The sequence below is a fragment of the Arachis duranensis genome, chromosome 1 (assembly GCF_000817695.3).
Source record: "Arachis duranensis cultivar V14167 chromosome 1, aradu.V14167.gnm2.J7QH, whole genome shotgun sequence".
Classification (NCBI taxonomy): Eukaryota; Viridiplantae; Streptophyta; class Magnoliopsida; order Fabales; family Fabaceae; genus Arachis; species Arachis duranensis.
In genome coordinates this window covers 81,723,950-81,735,654 of record NC_029772.3, presented here as the reverse complement: position 1 = coordinate 81,735,654, position 11,705 = coordinate 81,723,950, and the positions used below count along the sequence as shown (strand labels likewise).

At 36.5% G+C, this 11,705-nt stretch overlaps 1 protein-coding gene across 1 annotated transcript; it reads right to left on the bottom strand.

Moving 5' to 3' along the window:
- Positions 1 to 8,888: 8,888 nt before the first annotated feature.
- Positions 8,889 to 10,015, bottom strand: LOC107492265 (protein NUCLEAR FUSION DEFECTIVE 2). Its single transcript, XM_016113272.3, has 3 exons — positions 9,795 to 10,015; positions 9,623 to 9,702; positions 8,889 to 9,472 (listed from the first exon to the last, which is right to left on the bottom strand). The coding sequence occupies exons 1-3, from the start codon at positions 9,858 to 9,860 to the stop codon at positions 9,067 to 9,069; spliced, it is 552 nt and encodes a 183-aa protein (XP_015968758.1). The 5' UTR covers positions 9,861 to 10,015; the 3' UTR covers positions 8,889 to 9,066.
- Positions 10,016 to 11,705: the final 1,690 nt, after the last annotated feature.

The following is an 11,705-nucleotide window of genomic DNA, read 5'->3' as shown; positions in this document are numbered from 1 at the left end:
AATTTATATTTTATAATATGATGTCCAATTTTTGTTACACTTAACATAATTAACATACAAATGAAACTGAACTTAAATATTTTATCATTTTTATGTTAAATATATGAATTTGATTTGAAATAAATTTGGTAAAATTGAATAGATATGATATATAATTTGTTTCGAGAGTTACCTGAAACGTTGACATCTTTGGTGCTAAGGTGTCGTCTGTCCGAGTTTCTCGTGAGGAGGTTGGGGGTAGTACCTACAAGATACTTAAGTTAGCAAGGACTTTAAGCAGAATTTTAGTAGATTAGAAGAGTTAAATCTCAGAGTGGTCCTTGAACTTGCACTCGAGCCTCAAAGTCGTCCCTAAACTTGCATTGGCCCCAATACTGTCCTCGAATTTAACAAAGATGACTCACGGTCGTCCCTGAAACATTTTTCGGTGACAAAAAGATGACTTGGATTGACGGATGCCACGCTGGAAGCTAGGCTGGACTTCCAAAATGACGTCATTTTTAATTTGGCGCTCAAATTGCATTGAAACGTCGTCGATTAGTGTATACAGAGGGGATTTAACATGCAGTAACTACTCTCTCAATCCAACACAGTCTCTTCCTCTTCTCCTTATTTTCTTCAATGGCGCCACTTTGAGAGAGATTTTCGCTGGCCTTCTCTCTCAAGAAAAGCAAGCATATTCTAATTATCTCGTCTCTATTGCACACGTAGTGGTCTGACGGAAAGCATCTTGATTGTTAGAGGTAACCAAAATAGAAAAGAGAAACAAAATAGCTACCATCCACTCCTCTGTTTTTCTTGATCATCGCTTTCTCTACATTGTTAAGTCGATATATATTCATTCGTTCATCGTTTTCTTATGTGGTTTTTCTAGAAATTTTTGTTAGAGCTTTCTTCGTATCTTCTTGTTGCGATTTTATTGTTTGTTTTTGGTTGTAATGATGGTAGCTATAGTTGTAATGTGCTGAAAATAGAAGTATCTGTGTTGTTTATGTATGCAGTTTATGTGTTTTCATGGTGGGTTAGGGACTGGGATTATTGTGCTTTCTTGGTTGATGAAAATTTTGATGATCATTTGTTATTTGTAGATGGGTCTCATAACTATTGTGTGTCACCATTGGGGATCCTTTGTGACGAGTGAAGATGGTGTCGTCTCATACACTAGGGACCATATTTCAGAGATTCTGAAACTTGACCCTAATCGGCTAGATGTCTTTTTCATAAGGAATTACTACAAAGAGCTTGGGTATGATAAGGCGGAACACTGTTGGGGGTTGCTTCTAAACAGACCCTTAGAGATTGGCCTAAGAGAACTTAATTATGATGCTGAGCTCCTAGAGACGTGCTTCCTTGCTAAAAGCAACCACAAAGAGGTGCATGTGTACTATGAACATGGGGTATCTATTCCAACGTACTTGGAAGAACCACCACTCAAAAAGGGCAAGAAGGTAGTGGTTGAAGTCCCTACCCAACCAGTTTTGCTGAGAACAGGACCAAGCTCCAGGGCCATTCCTCCACACCCAGTTCCAAGCCCATGTATCAACCATCGTAAAACTACCGAACCCACCAAGAGGCAACCTCTACCATTCCGAACCCAATTTCTATGACTGCTACTCCTCCCCACCCAACCAAGACATGGATCATACTCAAGTACCAGCTGCAACCACCAAATCAACCCCAATTCCCAAATCTACCATTTCGAACCTAATTTCTATGACTGCTATTCCTGCCCCACCCAACCAAGACAAGGATCATACTCAAGTACCAACTGCAACCATCAAATCAACCCTAATTTCCAAAACTGGGTAAGATTTTCCAACCCAAATTGCCAGAATGGGACAAAAAAAAAAAGTGCTGCTGCAAAAAAAAAACTGCAAAAAAAGGCAAACCAAGAACAACACTGAATAGGAGACATATAGCTAGGGGTCTAGCCAAAGGTCATGTGACAAGGTAAACAACTAAAGGCAAGGGAAAGGAAGTTGATACGGTTGTGTTATCAGAATCAGAATTTTCGCATAGTTATGAAAGTGTAGAGGATAATGCTTACAAGCCCGGAGCTGAGGAGAGTTCTAGTGATGAAGAGGTCACCAGTACAATACTGAAAGCTAAAAGGAAAGAGGTAAATAGGAAGCATGATACAAAAGTTAAACTCAGTAAATTGAGGAAGGAGATACTACAAACTGATGATGGATTAGTACCTGAAGATGATTCGGGTGAAGATGATAAGTTATTTTTTGGACCATAAGAGAATATGTACATGTAGATTTTGGCAACTGAGTGGTATTAATTTAATTGTGATTACTGTTCTTATAGTAAATGTCATTATTGTTACACTTTAGTCTTTGTTCCAATACTTATTCTGATATTGTAATTGTGGGTGCATTTTATTGATTTGAAACAGGTATGCCCTGTGTCCATGCTTATGCTACAATGACTAGGGCAGGCAAGCAGCCTGCAATGATACATATGCATTCCATATCAATCCTATTCATGGCCAGAAACTATGGGAGAAGTCACTCTACAACAGACCACAAGCACCCAAGTTTAAGAAGATGCCAGGAGCACCCAAGAAGAAACGAAGAAAGGAGGCTGATGAAGGCCCAGTTGGAGGTAAGAAGCAAAAGATCACCAAGATGAAGAGGGTATATAAAAAGCGTTCTTGCCGTCATTGTGGTGGCAAGGGTCACGACAAGAGAAACTGTGCCAAGAAGAAGGATGACGACGAGGCTGCAACTGTTGCAGCTGGTGGTGGTGGTGAAGCTGATACAGGAAATCAGTAATAACCTCTCCCTGCTGCAACTGAAGTCCAAGATGAGGACAATGCTACTGAGATTGAGGTAGGAATGAGTCAACCAATTGTGCCAGAAAACGAAAAGGAAGACTCCCACCAGGTACTTCAACTATTGCTCTCTGTTATTGTTGCTTTATATATTCATTTTGATATCACTAAATATATTCTTACAGGTTGCAACACCTGACCTGCAAGTCCAGGCAAGACCACCAAAGCTCCCACAAAAAAGAAGACAACCTCCACCATCTAGACCAGCCTCAATCCCATCACCAGCAACCGGTGCTCCTCCACCAAATGTTTCAAATGCTCCTTCACCGTGTGCTTTGTGGTGGAGAGAGGTGCTTTCCATGTGATTAACGCATAAGTACCGCAAGTGAGTTCAGACGAACAACACAAGATAAGATTTTGGGAGGATCTAGAGAGTTTGGTTCAAGACATACCTTTGGGAGATAAGATTTTCTTAGGAGGAGATTTAAATGACCATGTTGAGAGAGAAGTGACTGGGTATGGGAGTATTCACAGATGCCATGGTTTCAGAGTGATCAATGCCGAGGGTAAAACTATTTTAGACTTTTCCTCAACCTTTGATCTTCTCATTGCAAATACTTGTTTTAAAAAGAGAGACGAACATCTTATAACCTATAAGAGTGGCATGACAAGCTCTCAAATCGACTTTTTTTTGTTGAAGAGAGTCAACCAGAAAATTTGCATTAATTGTAAAATTATCTCGAGAGAGAGTTTGACAACACAACATAGGGTGCTCGTCATGGACTTTCGCGTTAAGCAAAAATTGAGAAAAAGATATCATACGAAGAACCCAAGGACGATGTGGTGGCGGATGAAAGGTGAGGAAAAAAAAGCTTCCTAAGACGGGTAGGAGAAGAGACAAAGTGGGATAAGAATAGAAGCGCGAAAGAGATGTGGAGGGAGATGACAGAAGTTATTAGAAAAACAGCAAAAAAAAAGACTTTGATGAATCTAAAGGAATAAGATCAAGAGACAAGGAGTCTTGGTGGTGAAATGCGAATGTACAAGAAAAGACAAAAATAAAAAGGGAGTTCTTTAAAGAGTGGTTTTTATGCTGCAATGCAGATAACTGAAAAAAATATAAAGTGGCTAAGAAAGACAAAAGTGGCTGTAAGTGAAGCAAGAACAAGAGCATATGAGGGTCTCTACCAGTCTTTGGGCACGAAAGGAGAAAAATGTATATATAAAATCGCAAAGAACCGTGAAAGAAGAACGAGAGATTTGGATCAGGTTAAGTGCATAAAGGATAAGGATGGAGAGGTGCTGGCTTAAGAGGAGAATATTAATGAAAGGTGAGTTATTTAATGAGGGACAGAAGACTCTTTCGAGCCTTGGTCGGTTATGCACAAGGAAATACGATCAAAACTTTAACTACTATCGAAGGATTCGAGATAAAAGAGGCTCTAAAGCAGATGAAAAATGGCAGGGTAGTAGGACCTGATAATATCCCGATTGAGGTTTGGAAGGGTCTTAGAGGAAAAGGCATCAATTAGTTAACCAAGCTTTTTAATGAGATTTTAAGGTTAAAGAAGATGCCTGATAAGTGGAAAAAGAGCACCTTGATACCTATCTACAAGAATAAGAGGATATATAAAGTTGAAATTATAGAAGGATCAAACTCATGAGTCATACCATGAAGTTATGGGAAAGAACTAAAGCGATATACCTATTAAGAAGGATGGTGGAGATGTATCGTAGTAATAAAATGGATCTACATATGGTGTTTATTGATTTGGAAAAAGCGTATGATAGGGTGCCAAGGGAGGTCTTATGAAAGGTTTTAGAAAAGAAGAGAGTAAGGATCGCATATATTCGTGGAATTAAATACATGTATGATAGGACGACAACTAGTGTGAAGACTCAAGATGGTGTGAAAGAGGAATTTCCTATTAGTATAGGATTACACCAAGGATCATCCTTAAGTCCATACCTTTTCACATTAGTCTTGGAAGTACTCACAGAGCACATCCAAGAGCTTGTGCCATGATGCATGCTTTTTGTCAATGATATCATCCTTATGGGAGAGTCAAGGGAAGACCTAAATAAGAAGTTGGACTTATGGAGAGAAGCTCTAGAAGTGTATAGTCTGCGCATAAGCCGTAGCAAGACGAAACATATAGAATATAAGTTCCGTTTGAGAAGGAAAAATCCTAATATAGAGGTGAAGATTGGAGAAAATATCTTACAAAAAGTTAAAAGTTTTAATTATTTTGGGTGCATCATTCAGGATAACAGAGAGATTGAACATGATGTAAATCATAGGATCCAAGCAGGTTGGCTAAAATGGCGGAGTGCATATAGTTTTATATGCGACAAAAAAGTGCCTTGAAAACTTAAAGGTAAATTCTATCACACGGCTATAAGACCGGTTATGCTTTATGGTACAGAATGTTGGGTGGTCAAAAAAGAGCACAAATATAAGTTAGGTGTGGCAGGGATTAAAGTTTTGATATGGATGAGTGGTCATACCAATTGGATAAAATAAGGAACAAAGGTATAAGAGAGAGAGTTGGAGTAGCACCCATTGTGAAAAAGATGGTTGAATTATGTCTCAGGTGGTTTTGGACATGTGAAAAGAATGCCGATAAAACACCCAATCAGGAGGGTGGATGAGATGAAAGATGGACAAGGGACAAAAAGTAGAGGAAGACCTAAGAAGACCATCTATAAGGTGGTCAAACGAGATCTACATGTAAACAGTCTTTCTGTAGACATGATACATGACAGAGTACAATAACATCGTTTGATTCATGTAGCTGACTCTATCTAGTAGGACAAAATTTTATTATTGTTTGTTATTTTTATTTATTTTAGTAAACTTTTTTTATTCTTGCTAGTTTACGATTTTTTACCATAGAAATATTTAAATGATTTCCTCTTACTATTACGGTAGTAGTACAGAAACATTGAGAATTTTAAAGAAAAATTAAAATATTTAGCGAAAACAACACTAGATATTTTTTGAACCAGGGGAAAGATTATTGATAATTTATTTAAGGTTTTAGACTTTAGTAAATTTTATTTTTTGTTTTTCTCAGTAGTATTCGGCTGTGTGTAAACCGTGTGTGGAGTGTGTGTGCCCGCAGGAAAATTAGAAGAAAATAAATAGCTACTAAGGAAAAAAGCTCGGGTCGTATTCTGTATATTTAGCCTTGATTTGGCCAAGTTTTTACTTTTCGAAAATAGTTTATAAAATCTATCTTTTAAAAGACAACTTTTTAAAAGCTACAACACTTGCGTTTTATAAAATCACGTTAAAAATAATTTTTAATAAACACAAATACTATAATTATGTTTGGTAAAATAATTTTTAAAAATTAAAAAAATTATAATAAGCATATTTATAACGAAGAATATTTTTTTTTTCAAATTTTAGAAATCAATAATTTAAATATTTATTTAATTTACTCTCTATATTAATATAAATAGAGTTATCATTAGTCAATAATAAAACTTGTATGTAATCTAATGTTAGTACTGATACTTTTATTACCTATCTATATATATTGACTCACTTTTACAAATAACAAAAAATGGGACACATATCTCAAGTAAAATTATATATCTATATTAACATATGTATATATATATATACATATTGTTATTATAATTTTGACTAATGTTCATGAAGTTGGTGTACGAAAATTTTTTGATTGGTTTCCATAAATCAGGTCTCCTTTACGTTTAAAAGAACAGAGAAAAACAAACATCTACTAAAAAATACAAAAAAATCACACAAAAAAATAATATAAATAGATAGAAGTTTCTACCTAATATGTGATAGAGATGTATTTGTGTTAAAATTGTGAAGATTATGTTGAAAAATAAAAAATATATGAAGGTTGTGTTAGAATTTGTGAATGTTAAATTGAAAAATTAGAAATATACAAGTATTTCAATGACAATATAATGGCGGAAAATATGTGTGGGAAATAAATAAAATCTGGTATTAATAATTAATAATGGTAATTTTGAATATTTATATTAGATTTTTTTAAAAATTTTAATAAGTACAAGCTAACTTTAAAAAACTTCTTCTTAAGTGCTCTCAAAAGCACTCCTAACTTTTAAAAACCGCAAGCATAAACACCTAACTTTTAAAAACCGTAAACATAAACACTTAGGCTTTTTAATTTACCAAACACACAAGATGATGAAAAACTACCGTGCTTGTGGTACACATCACACGCACTCGGCTACTAAGCTAAAGAAAACTCGGCTACTAAGCTAAAGAAAAAGTACATCCTATATAGTAAATAACGCAAACAACGAATTCAAAAAAAGGGTTAAATTAATTATATATTTTAGCAGATTTTTAATTAATTATTATCAAAATTTAAAATTTAAAATTTAAAAATTTAATATTAGCACTCTTAAACACATTTACACTACAAACAATTACTTCTAATTCCATTGTAACAGAGCTTTCGACGTCCGCCGCGCAGCTTATATAGTGCCCCTCTTGTCCACATCCACAATTCGCCGTCATCACCGGAGGTAACTTTGTGGCGAGGTGCCTTTCCTTCCAAGAGCTCCATTGTCTTCTGCACCCGTGCAGCCGCAGTCGTAGTTTCACAATCCTGTGCTCCCGCCTTCGCTGCAGTTCACGACCCCATGACAGTCCCGGATGTTTATTTTTGATGCAGATGCGGATGGTTATTTTTCATACAGATGAGATGTTTATTTTTCATGTGAGATGGGTTGCTTACCGTTACCAGGGGTATTAGAACAACTTAGTGCCGACGATGCGACGAATCCGGTTCTGCGGAGCCAGTGACGACGCCGTCGACGGTAGGGATGTAGGAGGTGGCGCTGTGGATGGTAAGGGCTTCAGAAGGAAGGGTGGCAGCGTAGCAAAATGGTGGTGTGGACTGGATGAAGGGCGGCAGCACTGAGGTCCAGCACAGCAACAGTGTTGGCACGATGGGGACGACACGAGGCAACGCTGACGTGCGTCTCTAACGGCAATGATGACGGCACAATGGAGAAGAGTCAGCGATGCGGTGGAGATGCGACGGCACGACGGAGAAGATGAGTGTGCGTTTGGGAGGCTGCTGTAAAAAAAGGGGTTACGGTTTGATGGGGGTTAGGATTTTTTTATGGTTATCGGGCCTGAAATGCGATTCATTGTTCACATCTCCCATTGTTTACCTAGCATCCTCATCGTCACTAATCAGAACTCTCCACTCTATCCTTGAAGGCAAAAACAAAAGCCTCTTGGTGGAAAATACTGCCCAAAGCAGCGTTGCTTGAATGCCCCAGTTTTTTCCCTCATGAAACAGAAAACACAGCTGATTACATTCATCATCACACTGCAAATGCTCTCCCACATTCGAACCCCGACATTTACTTAAACAGACGAGTGAGCTAACTACTCGACCAACCCAAGTTGATTGCTCTCCCATAATTATGTTTGTAAACTAAAACATTATGGGGCTCAACGTTCATTTGGATAACCAATTTTCTTTTACATCACAATCACAACAAAACACAAACTTTACGGTTGAATCACATTCATAAATAATTAAATATTGTTCACATGATTATAGTCCCACTCCTCTAATTTGCTGAGACAATCATTATCCATTTCATAGTTTATGACAATCTGACCCTCCGCCTAGCTTCCACATTTTTACCAAATAATCCATGCCAAATTCTCAACTCCACCATAAACATTAACAGCAGTACTAATTCAGCCACCCTTGAAATTTTGAATTTCACGGTGCCCTCAACATACACTGGCATCTAATAACTCATATTATTCTTCCACTTTCAGCCACAAGGACCCTTTTTCCCCATCAAAACATCTTAAATACTATCATCTAACATCAAAGTCCAACAAAATCTAAGGTTCTGCTCTATCAACAATTATATTTCAGCTCCAGTGACCAATTCTAAGGTAACATGAAATTAGACTCATCACATAGACACATACACATTGCATTGCGTCATCCCCAACTCATCTCAATGTATCTCAATTAGGATTCAGGACTTTTGCTTAAACATGCTTACCAGATCATCTTTTAGACATTCAATTAAATAGTTGACATGCACAGAAAAGCAAATGCAGTTGCTAAATGACTTCATAACTTGACAGAATTAAAGAAAAGAAACAGCACGAATATGCAAAGCAAAAGTAATCAGGTCGATTAAAAACTACAACACGGAAAGCACAGATCACTCACTAACAACTTAAGAAGTACTTCGAGCATCAAGCATGAAACAAACAACTGTACATAAACTTGAACTCACATTGATAGTGCATGGCCAAGAAGATCACCATGAAGGTTCCAGAAAACACTGCCTGCGTCATCTGAATTTCCGGTATCAATAGCAATGGCACCAAAGATAGCTCGAAACGCGCCGCAAACCACAGAAGGCGCAGAAGCGTTGGTGTTGGGAGCAACTCTGACCACCTTGTGCAAGCTCAGCCGCGTTCCATCGACGGCACAAGAAGATTCCACATTTGAGACTCGTGATACCATTTTGTTCAGCTCAGAAGCCGAAACATCAATGTCCTTGGACAGAAGCTTGAAGGACACGGCGGTTTCGATGACACTGCCGCCCAAAACTGCCAAGGCTTTGTTGTTCTCCTCAGAGAACGAAGCATGGGTCATGGCACGGCGAAGAAGCCCAATTTTCTTGAAAGTGTAACTGATAGCATAAACATAGCAAACAAATTCCAAGATCACAAATTCATAAACATATGACAGTAGGTGTAAAAAAGAAGCTATACATGTGAGTACACAATAGCATTCCCTAGTAACTAACTAACTAACTGAGTAATTAAGAAGAAGCACAAACCCTAGCTGTTTCTGGAGGGTTTCGAGAGCGGAGGAAAACGGCGAAAGAGATCTGAAGTGAGCGTTAATCGGTGCGTGTGCCTACTTAGGAAAAGATGAGCATTTGGTTATGGTAAATTGGTGATCGATGACAGAGAAGAGAAAAAAGATAATAAATGGAAATTGTTAGTGACCTGAATAGAGGGTAGGAGTGCGATGAATAACAGAGAAAAGGCAATGAAGGAAGGAGACGATCGCATTTTGGAGTCTGCTTGCTGCTGCTGCTACTTAAGCTGAAGCGTCCGAATTGATTTGTCACTGAAAAAGGCTTTACTTTCCTTTGCTAAGAAGGAACCAAATAACAATTCTTTTCTTTTCTTTGCATTCTACCAAGTTAAAAGTTAAAACTTAAAAGACACTACTTTTTGTTTTATCACTTTTATGTATCAAATTCGGCAAGAGATTAATAAAATTAACAAATGAGAAATATTAGAAGCGTTCAAACTTCAATTTTTATTATTTTTGTTTATCGATTAATCGTTAATTTTTAAAAATATAGAATAAAATATATTATTAAATTATAGACTAATGAATTAGAGTAAAATAAATAAGTTGATGATTAAATAATGACAAAAAATAATAAATTGTAAAATAATATTATATATCTAAGTTTTTTTTGTTAATTAAATCTAACTATTTTGGTCTAATATAATAAAAATTAGTTATGGCTGTCATTATTCTAAGTCTTATTGTTTAACTTAGTTGAACTTGATTCATAAAAAGACTTGGATCTAAATTTTGATAGTCTCCTAATATTTCTCATTAAAAAAAAAAATAGATATGCTATACATCCAAAGCATTATTATTATCCAAGTCCAACCAAGTAGACCCAACACCAATCAAAATCACTCTCATTAAAAAGAAAGTGATTATACGCGCACACGTCATTCTTCCAACCAAATCATTTACGTTCACGCACGGGACTTCATGTTATTGCCGTTGTCATCTTTGCGTTCCTTCTCCTCCTCCTTCTTTGTGTGTTTTCTCCTCATCTTCATTTTTTGTTACTGTTGTTGTTATTGTATTTTTTTTCTCATCCCTTCCTTGATAATTTTGCAGTATTATGTGTTTTTTCTTCTTCTTTATTTTATTTTTCTTCTCTTTTTCTTGGTTTTATTCTTCTCAAAAGAGCGAAACAAGAAGAATTATAACAAAATAAAATAAGAAGATGAAAAAGAAAAAATGAAAAAAAGAAGAAAAAGAAGCAATAAATGTGAGGAGGAAGAGTTTTGAATTGTGCAGAACAACGAGTCTAAATGCACCTTAATTCACTCAGAAATGAACCAAAATTATATAACAATTGTGACACATAAACTCAGTTCGAAAATATAATAATCAGAAGTGTGATGAGCAGATATTTTATACGCTTTTTTGGGTAATTTCATGTAGTTTTTATTATGTTTTAGTTAGTTTTTAGTATATTTTTATTAGTTTTTAGGCAAAATTCATATTTCTGGACTTTACTATGAGTTTGTGTATTTTTCTGTGATTTCAGGTATTTTCTGGCTGAAATTGAAGGATCTGAGCAAAAATCTGATTCAGGATGAAAAAGGACTGCTGATGTTGTTGGATTCTGACCTCTCTGCACTTGGAATAGATTTTTTAGAGTTACAGAAGTCCAATTGGCGAGTTCTTAATTGCATTGGAAAGTAGACATCCAGGGCTTTCCAACAATATATAATAGTTCATACTTTTCTCAAAGATAAATGACATAAACTGGCGTTTGACGCCAATTCCATGTTCCATTCTGGCGTTAAACGCCAGAAACAGGTTACAACCTGGCGTTTAACTCCAGAAACAGCCTATGCACGTGTAAAGCTCAAAGCTCAGCCCCAGCACACACCAAGTGGGCCCTAGAAGTGGATTTCTGCACTATCTATCTCAGTTTACTCATTTTCTGTAAACCTAGGTTACTAATTTAGTATTTAAACAACTTTTAGAGATTTATTTTGTACCTCATGACATTTTTAGATATGAACTTTGTACTCTTTGACGGCATGAGTCTCTAAACTCTATTGTTGGGGGTGAGGAGCTCTGCTGTGTCT

Bases quoted from the DNA above. Each gene is read 5' to 3' on its own strand.
- LOC107492265 (XM_016113272.3), bottom strand. From the start codon at position 9,860: ATGCGATCGTCTCCTTCCTTCATTGCCTTTTCTCTGTTATTCATCGCA. The intron at 9,703-9,794 runs GTCACTAACAAT...TTTCCTAAGTAG, and splicing joins CACTCCTACCCTCTATTCAG to GCACACGCACCGATTAACGC. The intron at 9,473-9,622 runs GTTTGTGCTTCT...TTATGCTATCAG, and splicing joins ACCCTCCAGAAACAGCTAGG to TTACACTTTCAAGAAAATTG.